Source organism: Electrona antarctica, assembly GCF_951216825.1.
Source record: "Electrona antarctica genome assembly, chromosome: 7".
In the NCBI taxonomy this organism is placed as follows: Eukaryota; Metazoa; Chordata; class Actinopteri; order Myctophiformes; family Myctophidae; genus Electrona; species Electrona antarctica.
The window spans coordinates 35,071,511-35,090,392 of NC_136812.1; the positions used below are offsets into that span (position 1 = coordinate 35,071,511).

Consider the following 18,882-nt stretch of genomic DNA (forward strand, 5'->3'; position numbering starts at 1 on the left):
CCCTGCTGTGCTCGTACATTGTACATTTAGTAATGAGGTCACTTGAGGAAAGGAGCCTACTTCAGGATTATTAATAACCAGACTTGTATTAATGGAACCCAACTTCTGGACGGTGAAACATGAACATAGAAACAGCAAGAGACTGTATATATAGATATAGAAAGAGAGAGAGAGAGAGAGACAGACAGACATGAGAAGGTACTGTTTGGAGTTTGTCGTGATGAAAGGAAAGGTTTGTGCCTGGGGAATGGAGCACTCGCGTCCCTGCCAAGCTTGTGTAATATTAAAAGTCAACACAGACAGGTGCTGGGATGTGCTCCCTTTCATTTGGAACAAAACTTAATAGAGATGGAATTTTATGTGCCATTGTTCTAGAACACCGCCCCGAGCGGCTTTCACAATGTTCTCAGAATACTTCTCTTCCCGCAGAAAATGAACCTGACAGGGAAAATGTACCCCGCACCCCCCCCCCCCCCCCAATGTCCTCTGCACAGTGGATTTGAATCTGCTGCTTACACAGCAGTGATTTGAATGGTCTGTTGACACAGTTGTGTCCTGCCTATTAGAAAGAATTCTCTCCTTTATTTTGGCGGATATCTGGATATCCAAGCTTACAGTGCCAGTAAAAAAAATAAAAACGCATCCATTATCAATAATGCCTTTTGAAAGCTTGAATGTGAGCCAGGCTGTGTTAAGCAATCATCACTTTTGGCGCGTGCGTGCGTGCGACTCTAGCTAGTCTGTTTTACAATGATAATTTATGTTCTGTGTCTTAATTGACTGTTGCGGTCAGTCCATTTCCACTTGCTCGTATAATATTGTCTTGATCTCTAGATAGCGGTCATCAAAAAGTTGAACAGGTAGATGAAACCCGTGTCCCTGTTTTAATTGCTCCTTGAGGGGTGTTTTTATGACTCCTCGGAAGTCCCAGAGGCTCACGCTGCCAGTGAGGTTTGCTCAATACACAACTGTGTGTGTGTGTGTGTGTGTGTGTGTGTGTTAGTGTGTGTGTGTGTGCGTGTGCGTGTGTGTGTGCGCGTGCGTGTGCGTGTGTGTGCGTGCGTGCGTGCGTGCGTGCGTGCGTGCGTGCGTGCGTGCGTGCGTGCGTGCGTGCGTGCGCGCGCGCGTGCGTGTGTGCATAAGGGTCATAATCACAGCCTTGCTTTTAACCCTTGCTTTCTTCAGGGAGAAAACAGAAGTGCATGGTCCAGGCAACAGGTGTTGCAAGGATCAATTGAGCCTCTTGTAAATGCAGGCTAACTTTGTTTTGATGGCTAGACTAATGTAGCGAGCTATATTGATAAATATTCAGTTATTGTGGTATTTTCCTTGTATTTTTTTTTTACCTTGTTGTGTTTTCCTTCCTTGTTAACCTTGATTTATTATCTAAATTGAAACTGATTATACATAAAAAGGCTTTATCTAACGATTGTTCCGTTTTCTTTTTTCCTTTGTCCACAGTATTCAACAGAGCTAAAGAAACTGTACTGTCAGATCGCCAAGACATGTCCCATTCAGATCAAAGTCCTAACCAACCCCCCAGGGGGCGCTGTCATCCGGGCCATGCCTGTTTACAAGAAGGCCGAGCACGTCACAGAGGTGGTCAAACGTTGCCCAAACCATGAACTCAGCCGCGAGTTCAACGACGGTCAGTACTCCATACAACAAATGTACTTAAACATCAGTCTGTTGAAAAAAAAGCTTCTTATGCACTCTTTTATGATATAATCTTGCGTGCAGGCCAGATCGCTCCTCCAAGCCATCTGATTCGTGTGGAGGGCAACAGCCACGCCCAGTATGTGGAGGACGCCATCACGGGCCGCCAGAGCGTCCTGGTGCCCTATGAGCCCCCCCAGGTGAGTGATCCCCTCCCCACCGTGCCTGGAGAAAGCCTGTTTCCATCCCACTGTCAACGCTATCTCACCACTGACTGTGACAGACACAGTGTTAACAGGCTGCTTCTTGACTTCTCTGCCCCCCCACCACACACACACACACACACACCTCTCCCTCACTAACTCGATCCTCACAGCCAGCAAATGTTTCTCAATAGGATTACACCATGACACTGCCTCTAGCTACGTCTCTGTCAACCCTTACAAGGAAATGGCTCTGACTTTTTCACTCGCTTCAATTTTGAGGCTTCAGGTGTTGCTCCACCACTGTGCAGGTCATATGGCAATTTGTGACCATTTTAAGTGGTGTTAGGATTCAATTCAGTTTAAATGTCCCTCACCTGAACGGCAACATTGTGGTTGTGTGTAGAAAGTTAGATTTCTAAGCAAAACGATACCTGTTCATGTCTACAGTGATATCTGTAAAATTTTATTTCACATTACGTTGAAATGTGAAAATCTGCCTTCCATAGCAGCCAAGATTGCCTCAAAAACACTACTACACAGTTGTACATAACAGTGATAACTGATAACTCATCCTTTCTTGATGACTAAAACCAAATGTGCATGAAATCATTACCACAAATCTATTAGATAATGATAAAGTAGTTTTCTGATCAAATAATGTATACGTTTTCTTCATTGTATCCTTTGTCACAGATAGTAAGAGTAATGATGTAATACTCTTCTTTCAGGTGGGCACAGAGTTCACTACGATCTTGTACAACTTCATGTGCAACTCGAGCTGCGTGGGTGGAATGAACAGACGCCCCATCCTCATCATCGTCACTCTGGAAAACCGAGAGTAAGAAATTGGTCTGTCTTCAGTGGTAGCCTCTTGTCGCTTTCCTGTTAAGTTGAGAAGTTTGTCTCTGACCACTGTTCTTGCCACTGCCTCTCTGTCTCCCCTCCAGTGGCCAGGTGCTGGGTCGCCGCTGCTTTGAGGCCAGGATCTGCGCTTGTCCGGGACGCGACCGCAAGGCCGACGAGGACAGCATCCGCAAGCAGAACGTAACAGACGTCACAAAAAGCACTGAGGGTACGAAACGCCGTAAGTAGCGCGGGGGCTGGTGAAGGGCTGACATGCTCATGGGTGTCATCGAAGGCGCTTCTGATTACAAAGGACTAACACACTCACACACTGCTTGCACACTGCTTGCACACTGCTTGCCCACTCACCTCGCCTTCCTACACGCCATCCCCATCCTGCGCTTCTTTCACCCCAGTCCTGTTCTTGCTACCTTCTTCTGAAGGCCGCCACAGGGTACTGATCGTGCTTCTGTCCTCCACAGCCTTTCGCCAGGTGTCCCATGGCATTCAGATGTCCTCCATCAAGAAGAGAAGATCCACAGATGAGGAGGTTTTTTGTTTGCCTGTAAGTTTACACCTCTGTAATAGTCTGTATCCTGGGGAGCTACTCTGGGTATTTTTTGAACGCCATTACAGTTTCATAGTGCTTGAACCGCAGACTGACATTTCTCTCTCTTCAACCTCTTGTAGATTAAAGGTCGTGAAATATATGAGATTTTGGTGAAAATCAAGGAATCTCTGGAGCTCATGCAGTTTCTGCCCCAGCACACTATCGAGTCATACAGGCAGCAGCAACAGAATCTCCTACAAAAACAGTGAGTACCAGTGCTAGTGTGCCTTTGTTCTGACAGTCACAGCATGGAATATGTTCATTAAAATTAACGCTCACATTTGAATGCCATGAATTGTTGCTGTGACCACTTTTAACTGTATGAGCTCATTTACTATTTTTTTCAATGTTTGCATTCTTTTATATCTTTTTTTTTTATTTCATTTTAGTGAAATGTTGTTTGCATTCTGATTGGCGAAGAATGACGAGCAATCACAGAAAATGTGTTTTGGACGAGTGTTGTATATCTCATAAGACAAAATTATTGCTGGAAAGTTGTGTTGTGCTGGTAATGTTTATGCATTGCAAAACATGGCTCTGCATAATATGCCTTTGAACAAAGCTGCTGCTTTTGCAGTTTTGCATAACAAGACTATAATTACACTCCAATAATGAGCAATTCACTTATTTTTTCCAAGGATTTCTTGATTTAATATTTCACAAGTTGAATCTGGAATTTGCGTCACGCTTGTGCCTTAGAGGGTGAACTTTGCACAGTTTCCCCCCCCCCTGCTCTCTCATGGGATATGAGCCAAGTTTGATGAATCGTGACAAATGTACCTGGCTACGCTTTGTTGAGGAGAAGCTCCCAAAGATTGATGGTAACGCCTTTGGGTGCTTTGCCAGGTTTGCACAACAGCACCAGTCACAAAATCCCTGCCTCCATCTCCTATTGGCTCGAGCGTAATTAAAACTGTCTCAGACACACACATTCACACACATTTTACCTTGTCCACGCCCATTCACCATGAGCCATGGAAAAGGGTAGATGCAAGTAAATGATAGTTTGACGGCCCCATGATGATAATTATTGCTTATGTTATAGTTTCCCATTAAAAAACTGGCAGACCGCCAGACAGTGAGGTAATTCCTCTTTTTATTGTTTTTGATTGTACAGGCTACCGTTGCTTGCTATCAGAACCTTAAGTATTTATCATACATAATCAACGGTAACATTGCATCTCTTGGTTTACTGAATATTCTCTTCAGAATATCTTTATAAGGTACAGCGCTACCATATACTCTACTCCTCCTTTACTTAGTAGGAACATTCAATTATGTTTCACATCTTTGTGTATTCTCTAATACTAATTTGTATGCTGTCGTCTTCCCCTCTCCTGTGTTCCCATCATATTGACTGCTGCATTCTTAACCCCTGTTGTTTCTACTTCAGACTTTACCAAATTTAATCCATTTCATTACTACTTCATTAGACCCTTTTGCTCTAGATATTTCTTTTTTGTTACTGAGCGTGTCAGTGTACACTACAGCACTTTGGTTCCCTGTTTTAAATGTGCTCTATGAATACAGTGGATTGGATAAACACACCTAATTATGAAAGCGCTGAACATTCCAATGTGATTCAACAGTATGTTATGTTGGCAAATAGTGCCATCTTCTGGTGAGTGATATAAGTGCAGGTTAGGATATAGGCTTTGGCTATTATGTTTCACTTGTCTTAGCACTACATTTTGCGATGAAATTCAACCCCTCCCCCTGAAGCAGATCATTCTGCGCAAAATCTTCTCTTTTCCTGTCATTTTAAGGGTGATTCTTTGCTCTCCCTGCCTCTTCTTTTCCACTGCTGCATGTGTTTTTGTGCCTCTTCTTTTCCACTGCTGCATGTCTCCATGTGTTTTTGTGAACACTAAAGGCTCATTCATAGTCTGGACTTTCAGTGGTGAGGTGACCACCACTCCGGTGGTGAGGTGACCACCGGAGCTGAAATAACGTTGAGCGGTGGTGAGTCAAAACAGAGAGAAGGGCGGTGGCGGTGGTTTGCTCTTCACCGCGGCTCGTGACGTCATGTTGTAGTTCGGTGGTCACCTCACCACCGAAAATCCAGGCTATGAATGAGCCTTAAGGCCTCTTTCTCCTTTAGTGAGCCCTTATTTCTGCTCTCTCTCTCTCTCTCTCTTCTTTCTGGTTCCTCTCTGCAGTCTGCTTAAAGCCCGTCTTGGTAGCCAGCTCCTGGAGCCTGCAGGAGAGCAGAGGCGGCGCTACAGTTCCTCCTGAACGTCTGCCTCACATTCCTCCTCTTCCACCTCCTCTCCCAGTCACCCAGAATTTCTCCTTCGCCTCCTCTTTCCACTTCTCCTCCCCTTTTCCTCTTTCCCCGGGTGCTGGGGCGGTTTACCGAGGATGTGCCACTATTGACACTAGTAGAGTTCCATGAACAATGTTCAGTTGCTGCTACAAGGTTGTGGACTCAAACCTCTGGTGCAAAGTGCATCTGACCATGGTGCAACGTGTAGGCTACCAGTACAAGGCTTCCCCATGGTGCAACGTGTAGGCTACCAGTACAAGGCTTCCCCATGGTGCAACGTGTAGGCTACCAGCCTAGGCTACCAGTACAAGGCTTCCCCATGCACAGGCCTACTGTATGCTTATGCAGACCTATACTAGGGTCTAGACGTGGGGGGTCCTTTAAGTTCACTGGTAATGCTTTTATCAGTGATGTTTTTTTAGTTTTGTTGCATGCAGATTCTTCTTATTTTTTCTCCATAAAAGCGTCTTCTGTTAAGGGGAGCCTATTTGCCTAATGATGTGACATTCTCGAGGAACCACAGAAGTGTACAGCGTCATGCGGGGAAATCCTCGTTTTATTTTTATGGTCATGTCATATGAGCGTCGCATAGAGACTGTGTGTACAGTAACTGTATCTCAACTGACTTCTTCACCACTTGGTTGAGGTTGGTCAGGAACCAAGCTCTAGTGTTTCTATTTTCTTTTCTGTTACTTGACTTACTAAGCTTATTCAAGTCTGCATTTAGCTTGGGCTATATTATCAGAGCTGGACTCAAATATGTGGTTATCTTGGGAGGGAGGATAAAGAGACTAAAATGAAGATAACTTTGCTAATGCTGGTCATGTTTTTTTTAAAGTCACTGCAGGACAGTTTTGAGTTTTTTTTTTTTATTACAGTTCTCAATTTTGTCTTTCAATAAAGGGAATTACAGATATACAGTCTGTCAGATTATGTGTAAAGCAGAGTTCTGTCACTTTCGCCCCTGTGACCATTCTGTTTGAAACAGATTACTTTATTTTCTGTGGCTGTTCCGTCTGTAAATAAATGTTTTCGTTTCTGCTTGAACTTGAAACTTCTTTGCCTTCTCTCTTATTCCCTTTCATTGCCACTACTATACACACACACTGCACTTTTTTATTTGTTTTTTACAAGGATCCTAAACCATAACATACATTTCTTGTGGGCTTCCTGAACAAATGATATAGAGTGATGCCATACAACACTACTCTCACTATGCTATGTTTTTTCCATGAAAAGTTAACACTGTGAAGTCGACAGTGCGACTAACAAGCGTGCTAAAATAATGTCATCAGATGGGGTCAGATGAACTAATGAGCCCCTTGTGTCGTCCTCTCTCCCTGCCCCAGGAACTCCATGCCGTCTCAACCCTCCTACGGCAACAGCTCTCCGACTCACGGAAAAGTAAACAAACTGCCCTCCGTCAGCCAGCTCATCAACCCCCAGCAGCGCAACACGCTGACTCCATCAGGCATGTCCGGAGGCCTGACTGACAGTAAGTGTGCCCCCCCTTTGTTTCGCTTTCCCAAATGTCTGTCTCAGGCCGTATTTACTACCAAACCCTCCCCAACCCCTCTCAACCTCGCCACCAGCCTTTTCACCCCTCCCCCCCACCCCTCCTGATATCAGGAGGGGAGCCTGCCTGGGCAGGCACAAGGGACCTGTACACCTCTCTGCACTGTGACAGGCCGCTTCCTCTTCTTCTTCTAAAAAAAAAAAAGAAAACAACAGAATCTGATCCCTGTGAGACTTTACTCATTTTGTGGCCCGCAGGCCCACTTTTATAATGCCTTGATCTGTCATATTGAGAGTATTATAAGCCAGCACCACGTGCCCCCTTCCCCCTCCCCGAATCCACCAGCCCCTAATGTTTGTGTTGGAGTTAACGTCCTCTCCAGAGAAATTTAAAAACTAAATGCTCATGGTGGCTGCCTGTGTTTCCTCCAGTGACTCCCATGATGGGACACATCCCCATGAACGCCGACATGAGTTCACTGAGCCCCACACATGCACTGCAGCCACAGCTTCCCATGGTACCTTCCCATTGCACTCCCCCTCCTCCATACCCCATGGACAGCAGCATCTCCAGGTACCTGACCAACACCGGTGGGGAGGGGGGCTCTCCTGCTAGAAGTACATTTCCTTTTGCCACAGTTCACTGCTATAGCAAAATGACTCTTAATTAGTCTCCTTTCCTCACATTTAGTGCATAGTATAAAAACAGCTTCATAATCTGCATATTTATACAATAATAGTGTTGGCACCTGTACTCAAGTCTATTTTCCCCTTAATTCCCTGTTGCAGCTTCCTTCTACGGCTGGGCTGTGCAGCCTGCTTGGACTACTTCACAGCACAGGGCATAACTAACATCTACCAGATTGAGAACTACAATTTGGAGGTGAGTTTATTTTTTTCCTTTCTGGGTTTAAGCCTGATTTTTACTTTGTTGTATGACGGTGTCACACACCAAATAGCTGACCACAACGTTTAAATAAACGAGTTTATAGATTAGAAAATGTTGGTCCTTGCCGCAGTCTTACGATGTAGCATACATTAGGCATTACAAGGAGCGTAATGTTCTATAACCTATATTCATATTGTTTTTCCAAACAGGATCTGGTCCGTCTGAAGATCCCCATGGAGTACCAGCACAGCATCTGGAAGGGCATCATGGAGCATCGGCAGACTATGGACTTCTCCCCACCCCCCCACATCCTGCGAACCACCAGCGGCGGCTCCTCTCTCAGCATGGGCTCCCAGGAGGCCCGTGGCGAGCGGGTCATCGACGCTGTTCGCTTCACGCTGCGCCAGACCATCTCCTTCCCGCCACGCGACGACTGGTCTGACTTCTCCTTCGACCTCGACTCCCGACGCAACAAACAGCAACGCATCAAAGAGGAGGGGGAGTAGGACAATGGCACACACACACACACACCCCTTCTGTCCCTGACTCACCGGTGTCACAAACGTCTTTGCCAACATCCACAATGCCACGCCACTCCGTTGGAACATTACATTACATAAAAAAAAATCAAAAACATGAAAGCAAAATACATTCTCCAAAGTCCAAACAAATAAATGCACTTATTTACAACCTTCCTGTTTTTGTTATGATAGCCGCAAACTTAAGTAAATTGTGTTTGAGGGAAAAAAAGTGCCTTTTCTTTATCACGTTCAAATTTCTTGAGAGCACTTAAGAAATGCAGCGATTTTTTTTTAAGTTTGCATCGAGCTTTTATTTTACCCGCCCCCCCCCCCCCAAGTGTTCATGATCCATTCCAATGTTAAATCATGACTGGAAATGACAACTTGTGTAAGAGGGGTTTATTCCTGCTATGGGCCATAGCAACGTTGTATTTCTGTTTTAGGACTGTGTACTGCCCACTTTTGCGACTGTACGATGTAGTCTTTTACACTGATTTGTATTTTTTTTGTTTTTGGCACAAGCCAAAATTGATTGTATAACTTTCATTTCAGAGAAGTGTTATTTTGGTTATTGTTACTTGTGCAGAAACTTAAAGTTTCTACATAATTAAAAAAAGAGAGAAAAGTGTTATGCCGATTGATGGGTGATGCTGTACTTTTCCGTTGACTTGTCTTTTGTATCTGATGTTGGCCAATCCATCACCAGACATGTATCTGATGTTGGCCAATCCATCACCAGACATGTATCTGATGTTGGCCAATCCATCACCAGACATTGTATCTGATGTTGGCCAATCCATCACCAGACATTGTATCTGATGTTGGCCAATCCATCACCAGACATTGTATCTGATGTTGGCCAATCCATCACCAGACATTGATGTATCTGATGTTGGCCAATCCATCACCAGACATGTATCTGATGTTGGCCAATCCATCACCAGACATTGATGTATCTGATGTTGGCCAATCCATCACCAGACATGTATCTGATGTTGGCCAATCCATCACCAGACATTGGTATTTTTTGGATAATCGTCTCCGTCAGGTGGAAACCTCATATGTCCAAACCTTTTCAGGATTCAAATTAAAATTGTAGATCTGCTACTTTTGAGTGACGCTGTAGTATGACAGGGCATTCATTTACCATGGGAGGTTTCCGCCTGACAGCAACGTTGTACTCTTGGTTCAGTGTTGTTACAGAGGTCATACATACGACTGCCTGCCTCTCTGCTGTTCTCTCTTGGTTCAGTGTTGTTCCAGTGGTCATACATACGACTGCCTGCCTCTCTGCTGTTCTCTTCACTGCCTGCATGTTCTGCCACTGCAAATATCACTGCTGCAATGGATGCCTGGCACACGTTTTTATTTTATTTTCATGAACCACATTGTTTTGGTAAAGGTTTATTTTAATTTGATAGTTCCTCAAATCCGTTTGAGATGATTGTATATACACTTGTATAGTTGCCTTTTTGAAGGTTTCCCCAAAATAAATACTTGATTTTCAATACGAATAAAAACGATGTGAATATTGCCAGTTACTTATATTGGCACAAATACTTGTAATAATGGATACGATTAACAATGTATGTACCCTTTACTAGTCGATGTTCAAAGAGTTTTAGTTCCACGTAGCCTACATTGTTAAAAAGCAGAATGTATCTGCAGTTTCTTATTTCTTTTTTTTGTACAATATATTGTAAATATATGTTGCAATTGTACCTAGGCTATTTTTGATATAAATCAAAAATAAATATCCATACTTACAGTATTGCATGTTAACACTATTTGCCATCAGTTATTTTAAACAGAAAAGTAAGCAAAGATTTTCTCCATGCCTGTTATTGTATTGTCTAATACTCCAGTCCAGTACATTGATTTGAAACGAAACAATGCGTATGAAGGCAGATGGTCAGCTGATTTGTGTTTGTAAACGCCTTGACTGAGTAGAGGGTACAGTAGAGGGACCCCACACGGTAACTGTCCTTTCTTAACCGTTTCGGACGCGGGGCGGCTCGCTGGAATTGGGTGCGTTCCTGTGGGTCTGGAACTCACAGCCTCAGCCTGACGACCTCAAAACTCTAATATCTCCCCTGAGTCATAGGCAATTGCCTTTGACTTGTCTTAGTGGTTAGGATGTTGGCATTCCACGTGGGAGACCAGGGTTTGATTCTCGGCTGTTACACTAACATGCAAAAGAAAACGTCAACAGTGCTAAGAAACATCTGATTAATATGATTCTGTGTTTTTTTAACTTTAAGGCTAACAAGGGATGTGTAAATGTGTCAAATGAAAATCGATTAGCATAATTCAATATAAATCTAATGAACCCTACAAATAAAAAAAATCTTCCCCCCAAGGGGTACCTAAGTCAAAAAGGTTTGGGAACACCTGATGTAGATGCTTAACAATAATTTTAACTCTTGAGAGTTAATAAGGGTCCATTTGGTTACTAACTCCATCTTTTAAATGAGGACCACTGGTGGTCCCTGGACCAATTGATCACCATAGCAACCCCAGCCTAGGCCTGATTAGGTAAATTCCCAACACCTGCTAAATCCTCCAAACATGTATCTTGATTGGAATCAATCTCCACTCACACTCAATGGCCCCATTTACATGCAGAAATTCATTCGGAATGAATAGATTCATTCCAGTCATCAGAATAAAAATGCTCATGTAAACACCTCAATTGGAATAGAATATCCCATTCCGAATGAATTTTCATTCCGGTCTGGAGGGGTGGTACGTGGTATATACCGTTTGAATCGGTATAGATCACCATATAAACACTTTATTCCGAATGCTACTGGGAGTTTGGAATACATGTATTATTTTACACATGTCTGCCCTTAGTAAACTATAGTATAGTGCTTTATGCCCATGTCCAAGCAGGGATGGCCATTTGGAGACATTTTATGTGTGCAGAAATGTGCTATTTTACCCATTCGAAAAATACAAATACACCAGTTTTTTTCCCCATAATAATATTTACAAACCCATCAGCGAATTACAGTGCCATTGCCAATTGCAGTGTATGGGTGTATGGATGCTGTGTTTTTTAGTTCTTGGTTGTTTTGGGTGGAGGTCGCGTGTGGTTGCAGGGACTGCCCTTCAAAATATATTTTTATTTTATTTTATCAGATAATAGCTGTTAGTGTTTGTCGGTTATTCATTTCTTAAGGGATAACGGTTATGGGTTGGCCATCTCTATAGTCCAAAGTTATATTCCGAATGAATGCTTTAGTCATGTAAACAATTGAGGAATAGGAATACTTGTATTTAGGTTCCATGTAAACAGTTGGGTATGAATCTCTGTTCGGAATGAATTAATTCATTCTGAATACATTTTGTGCATGTAACTGAGGCCAATGACTCACTCCGCATGCAGCTACACAGACACATCCCAGGCACACTTTGGTAGGCCTATAGCCATGTCCTGTTTGGATGACAATATTGCCTTTCCAACAGATTTTCTTTTCCTATTATCGATTATTAATTTTCATAATCGATTTCGGGTCCTATTAACGATAATCGATTAATCGGACCCAAAAACAAACAAAAGATCACTTCAAAATTACCAGGACACTTTGGCTGAGAGTGTCTGACTGATGATCCTACAGCTCAATGCTGCAGTAATTTGAACTTTTCAAGGCTTGAATGAAAAAATAAAAACTCAAAAGCACCAGGAGACATCAGGTGCCTTGGCTCAATGGTGTGGTGCGCTTGATCGGTTGCCTCTGCTACAGACAGTTGGCAGGTTCAAGTCCCATGTCATCAAGGTGCAGGAGGACCATCGGGAGACGGTGCTCTCTCCCCCTGTTTCCTGATAAGTAACGGTTGGGGCTTATGTCTGAAAGAACCCTGTCCAGCTAAACTTTTACCATGAAAATGTCCAATTTAACATACTCTTACCACCTCTCAGTGTGCCCTTTTCCAACTGGCCTGGAAGCCAGACATAAAAGAGGGACTTTCCCACCAAGTTTTGGGCCACCAATCAGGGCCCAGTATGCAAATACACAGACTATTCTGTCAGATGATGGGCCAAAACCATGAACTATAGTATGTAGTTTTTTCATCATTTTCATATTTGTTTTTGAAATCTTTTTTTAATCGTCGCAAAAACCATGAACTATAGTTCATGGTTTTCGCAACGATTAAAAAAAGAAGATGAAAATGATTAAACAATAGTTTATACTATAGTTTATACTATACTATATACTATAGTGTGTAGTTTTTTCATCGTCAAAAGTCAAGAAAAATGACATTGCCATTGTCGACGATTATAATCGGAGCCCAGTATGCAAATACACTGACTATTCTGTCAGATGAAATACACAGACTATTCTGTCAGATGATGGGCCAAAATGCATTGCTATTTTATTTTTAAACGTTTGACCTAATTCTTATCTGTAAAATGTTAGGTGGACAGGGTTCTTTCAGACATAAGCCCCAACGGTTACTTATCAGGAAACAGGGGGAGAGAGCACCGTCTCCCGATGGTCCGTCCCAGCACCTTGATGACATGGGACTTGAACCTGCCAACTGTCTGTAGCAGAGGGAACCGAATCAACCAATATCAAGCACACCATGCCATTGAGCCAAGGCACCTTGGGGCATTCAGCAGATGTCTCCTGGTGCTTTTGAGTTTTTATTTTGTATTCGAGCCTTGAAAAGTTCAAAGTACTAGAGCATTGTGCTATATAGGAGCAATGGGATTTGAACATGGAATGTCCGTACAGAGAGACTGATCATTAGACCATTGCACCATCAGTCAGACACCCTCAGCCAAAGTCTCCTGGTAATTGTGTTTGTTGGCCTTCAGTTAGTAAAGTTGAAACACTCCAGCATTAAACTATAGGCGAACAGGGATTTGAACATGTAGAGCTGTATTAACTGAAGCCTATTGTAGCAGGGGCTCACAGCCCCAGCCTGATGACCTCTCATATCTCCCCTGCGCCATAGGCAACTGCTTTGGTTTAGTGGTTAGGATGTTGGCCTTCCGTGCGGGGGACCTGGGTTCGATTCCCGGCTGTTACACTAACATGCAAAAGAAGACCTCAACAGCGCTAAGAAACATCTGATTAATATGATTCTGTGTTATCTTCACTTTACTAACTGAAGCCTAACACACAAAAGATCACTTCAAAAGTACCAGGAGACTTTGGCTGAGAGCGTCTGACTGATGGCGCAGTGGTCTAATGATGAGTCTTTCAGTACAGGCTTTCTGTGTTCACGTCTCATTCAATGCTGCAGTAACTTGAATTTTTCAAGGCTCGAATAAAAAAATAAAAACTCAAAAGCACCAGGAGACGTCTGCTGAATGCCCAAAGGTGCCTTGGCTCAATGGTGTGGTGCGCTTGATCGGTTGCCTCTGCTACAGACAGTTGGCAGGTTCAAGTCCCATGTCATCAAGGTGCAGGAGGACCATCGGGAGACGGTGCTCTCTCCCCCTGTTTCCTGAGATGTAACGGTTGGGGCTTATGTCTGAAAGAACCCTGTCCAGCTAAACTTTTACCATGAAAATGTCCAATTTAACATACTCTTACCAGCTCTCAGTGTGCCCTTTTCCAACTGGCCTGGAAGCCAGACATAAAAGAGGGACTTTCCCACCAAGTTTTGGGCCACCAATCAGGGCCCAGTATGCAAATACACAGACTATTCTGTCAGATGATGGGCCAAAACCATGAACTATAGTATGTCGTTTTTTCATCATTTTAATTATTTTTTTTTAAATCGTTGCGAAAACCATGAACTATAGTTCATGGTTTTTGCGACGATTACAAAAAAAGATGAAAATGATTAAACAAATATACTATAGTGTGTAGTTTTTTCATCGTCAAAAGTCAAGACAAATGACATTGCCATTGTCGACGATTATAATCGGGGCCCAGTATGCAAATACACTGACTATTCTGTCAGATGAAATACACAGACTATTCTGTCAGATGATGGGCCAAAATGCATTGCTATTTTATTTTTAAACGTTTGACCTAATTCTTATCTGTAAAATGTTAGGTGGACAGGGTTCTTTCAGACATAAGCCCCAACGGTTACTTATCAGGAAACAGGGGGAGAGAGCACCGTCTCCCGATGGTCCGTCCCAGCACCTTGATGACATGGGACTTGAACCTGCCAACTGTCTGTAGCAGAGGGAACCGAATCAACCAATATCAAGCACACCATGCCATTGAGCCAAGGCACCTTGGGGCATTCAGCAGATGTCTCCTGGTGCTTTTGAGTTTTTATTTTGTATTCGAGCCTTGAAAAGTTCAAAGTACTAGAGCATTGTGCTATATAGGAGCAATGGGATTTGAACATGGAATGTCCGTACAGAGAGACTGATCATTAGACCATTGCACCATCAGTCAGACACCCTCAGCCAAAGTCTCCTGGTAATTGTGTTTGTTGGCCTTCAGTTAGTAAAGTTGAAACACTCCAGCATTAAACTATAGGCGAACAGGGATTTGAACATGTAGAGCTGTATTAACTGAAGCCTATTGTAGCAGGGGCTCACAGCCCCAGCCTGATGACCTCTCATATCTCCCCTGCGCCATAGGCAACTGCTTTGGTTTAGTGGTTAGGATGTTGGCCTTCCGTGCGGGGGACCTGGGTTCGATTCCCGGCTGTTACACTAACATGCAAAAGAAGACCTCAACAGCGCTAAGAAACATCTGATTAATATGATTCTGTGTTATCTTCACTTTACTAACTGAAGCCTAACACACAAAAGATCACTTCAAAAGTACCAGGAGACTTTGGCTGAGAGCGTCTGACTGATGGCGCAGTGGTCTAATGATGAGTCTTTCAGTACAGGCTTTCTGTGTTCACGTCTCATTCAATGCTGCAGTAACTTGAATTTTTCAAGGCTCGAATAAAAAAATAAAAACTCAAAAGCACCAGGAGACGTCTGCTGAATGCCCAAAGGTGCCTTGGCTCAATGGTGTGGTGCGCTTGATCGGTTGCCTCTGCTACAGACAGTTGGCAGGTTCAAGTCCCATGTCATCAAGGTGCAGGAGGACCATCGGGAGACGGTGCTCTCTCCCCCTGTTTCCTGAGATGTAACGGTTGGGGCTTATGTCTGAAAGAACCCTGTCCAGCTAAACTTTTACCATGAAAATGTCCAATTTAACATACTCTTACCAGCTCTCAGTGTGCCCTTTTCCAACTGGCCTGGAAGCCAGACATAAAAGAGGGACTTTCCCACCAAGTTTTGGGCCACCAATCAGGGCCCAGTATGCAAATACACAGACTATTCTGTCAGATGATGGGCCAAAACCATGAACTATAGTATGTCGTTTTTTCATCATTTTAATTTTTTTTTTTAAATCGTTGCGAAAACCATGAACTATAGTTCATGGTTTTTGCGACGATTACAAAAAAAGATGAAAATGATTAAACAAATATACTATAGTGTGTAGTTTTTTCATCGTCAAAAGTCAAGACAAATGACATTGCCATTGTCGACGATTATAATCGGGGCCCAGTATGCAAATACACTGACTATTCTGTCAGATGAAATACACAGACTATTCTGTCAGATGATGGGCCAAAATGCATTGCTATTTTATTTTTAAACGTTTGACCTAATTCTTATCTGTAAAATTTTAGGTGGACAGGGTTCTTTCAGACATAAGCCCCAACGGTTACTTATCAGGAAACAGGGGGAGAGAGCACCGTCTCCCGATGGTCCGTCCCAGCACCTTGATGACATTGGACTTGAACCTGCCAACTGTCTGTAGCAGAGGGAACCGAATCAACCAATATCAAGCACACCATGCCATTGAGCCAAGGCACCTTGGGGCATTCAGCAGATGTCTCCTGGTGCTTTTGAGTTTTTATTTTGTATTCGAGCCTTGAAATGTTCAAAGTACTAGAGCATTGTGCTATAAAGGAGCAATGGGACTTGAACATGGAATGTCCGTACTACAGAGAGACTGATCATTAGACCATTGCACCATCAGTCAGACACCCTCAGCCAAAGTCTCCTGGTAATTGTGTTTGTTGGCCTTCAGTTAGTAAAGTTGAAACACTCCAGCATTAAACTATAGGCGAACAGGGATTTGAACATGTAGAGCTGTATTAACTGAAGCCTATTGTAGCAGGGGCTCACAGCCCCAGCCTGATGACCTCTCATATCTCCCCTGCGCCATAGGCAACTGCTTTGGTTTAGTGGTTAGGATGTTGGCCTTCCGTGCGGGGGACCTGGGTTCGATTCCCGGCTGTTACACTAACATGCAAAAGAAGACCTCAACAGCGCTAAGAAACATCTGATTAATATGATTCTGTGTTATCTTCACTTTACTAACTGAAGCCTAACACACAAAAAATCACTTCAAAAGTACCAGGAGACTTTGGCTGAGAGCGTCTGACTGATGGTGCAGTGGTCTAATGATGAGTCTTTCAGTACAGGCTTTCTGTGTTCACGTCTCATTCAATGCTGCAGTAACTTGAATTTTTCAAGGCTCGAATAAAAAAATAAAAACTCAAAAGCACCAGGAGACGTCTGCTGAATGCCCAAAGGTGCCTTGGCTCAATGGTGTGGTGCGCTTGATCGGTTGCCTCTGCTCTGCTACAGACAGTTGGCAGGTTCAAGTCCCATGTCATCAAGGTGCAGGAGGACCATCGGGAGACGGTGCTCTCTCCCCCTGTTTCCTGAGATGTAACGGTTGGGGCTTATGTCTGAAAGAACCCTTTCCAGCTAAACTTTTACCATGAACATGTCCAATTTAACATACTCTTACCAGCTCTCAGTGTGCCCTTTTCCAACTGGCCTGGAAGCCAGACATAAAAGAGGGACTTTCCCACCAAGTTTTGGGCCACCAATCAGGGCCCAGTATGCAAATACACAGACTATTCTGTCAGATGATGGGCCAAAACCATGAACTATAGTATGTCGTTTTTTCATCATTTTCACATTTGTTTTTGAAATCGTTGCGAAAACCATGAACTATAGTTCATGGTTTTTGCGACGATTACAAAAAAAGATGAAAATGATTTAACAAATATACTATAGTGTGTAGTTTTTTCATCGTTAAAAAGTCAAGAAAAATGACATTGCCATTGTCGACGATTATAATCGGGGCCCAGTATGCAAATACACTGACTATTCTGTCAGATGAAATACACAGACTATTCTGTCAGATGATGGGCCAAAATGCATTGCTATTTTATTTTTAAACGTTTGACCTAATTCTTATCTGTAAAATGTTAGGTGGACAGGGTTCTTTCAGACATAAGCCCCAACGGTTACTTATCAGGAAACAGGGGGAGAGAGCACCGTCTCCCGATGGTCCGTCCCAGCACCTTGATGACATGGGACTTGAACCTGCCAACTGTCTGTAGCAGAGGGAACCGAATCAACCAATATCAAGCACACCATGCCATTGAGCCAAGGCACCTTGGGGCATTCAGCAGATGTCTCCTGGTGCTTTTGAGTTTTTATTTTGTATTCGAGCCTTGAAAAGTTCAAAGTACTAGAGCATTGTGCTATATAGGAGCAATGGGATTTGAACATGGAATGTCCGTACAGAGAGACTGATCATTAGACCATTGCACCATCAGTCAGACACCCTCAGCCAAAGTCTCCTGGTAATTGTGTTTGTTGGCCTTCAGTTAGTAAAGTTGAAACACTCCAGCATTAAACTATAGGCGAACAGGGATTTGAACATGTAGAGCTGTATTAACTGAAGCCTATTGTAGCAGGGGCTCACAGCCCCAGCCTGATGACCTCTCATATCTCCCCTGCACCATAGGCAACTGCTTTGGTTTAGTGGTTAGGATGTTGGCCTTCCGTGCGGGGGACCTGGGTTCGATTCCCGGCTGTTACACTAACATGCAAAAGAAGACCTCAACAGCGCTAAGAAACATCTGATTAATATGATTCTGTGTTATCTTCACTTTACTAACTGAAGCCTAACACACAAAAGATCACTTCAAAAGTACCAGGAGACTTTGGCTGAGAGCGTCTGACTGATGGCGCAGTGGTCTAATGATGAGTCTTTCAGTACAGGCTTTCTGTGTTCATGTCTCATTCAATGCTGCAGTAACTTGAATTTTTCAAGGCTCGAATAAAAAAATAAAAACTCAAAAGCACCAGGAGACGTCTGCTGAATGCCCAAAGGTGCCTTGGCTCAATGGTGTGGTGCGCTTGATCGGTTGCCTCTGCTACAGACAGTTGGCAGGTTCAAGTCCCATGTCATCAAGGTGCAGGAGGACCATCGGGAGACGGTGCTCTCTCCCCCTGTTTCCTGAGATGTAACGGTTGGGGCTTATGTCTGAAAGAACCCTGTCCAGCTAAACTTTTACCATGAAAATGTCCAATTTAACATACTCTTACCAGCTCTCAGTGTGCCCTTTTCCAACTGGCCTGGAAG

At 43.5% G+C, this 18,882-nt stretch overlaps 1 protein-coding gene across 4 annotated transcripts in view; it reads left to right on the plus strand.

The window, feature by feature from the left end:
• The window catches only part of tp63 (tumor protein p63), a 42,334-nt gene extending 32,057 nt beyond the window's left edge, over positions 1-10,277 (plus strand). For 2 of the 4 annotated variants that reach the window (XM_079506181.1, XM_079506183.1), the window contains 10 exons: positions 1,462-1,648; positions 1,741-1,856; positions 2,591-2,700; positions 2,810-2,946; positions 3,188-3,270; positions 3,396-3,520; positions 6,931-7,076; positions 7,529-7,670; positions 7,886-7,979; positions 8,195-10,277. In XM_079506181.1, coding sequence (XP_079362307.1) covers positions 1,462-1,648; positions 1,741-1,856; positions 2,591-2,700; positions 2,810-2,946; positions 3,188-3,270; positions 3,396-3,520; positions 6,931-7,076; positions 7,529-7,670; positions 7,886-7,979; positions 8,195-8,491 — 1,437 coding nt within the window. In that variant the 3' untranslated portion in view covers positions 8,492-10,277. The remainder of the gene's footprint in view (positions 1-1,461; positions 1,649-1,740; positions 1,857-2,590; positions 2,701-2,809; positions 2,947-3,187; positions 3,271-3,395; positions 3,521-6,930; positions 7,077-7,528; positions 7,671-7,885; positions 7,980-8,194) is intronic. The other 2 variants (XM_079506182.1, XM_079506184.1) reach the window with 1 other exon arrangement.
• Positions 10,278-18,882: the final 8,605 nt, after the last annotated feature.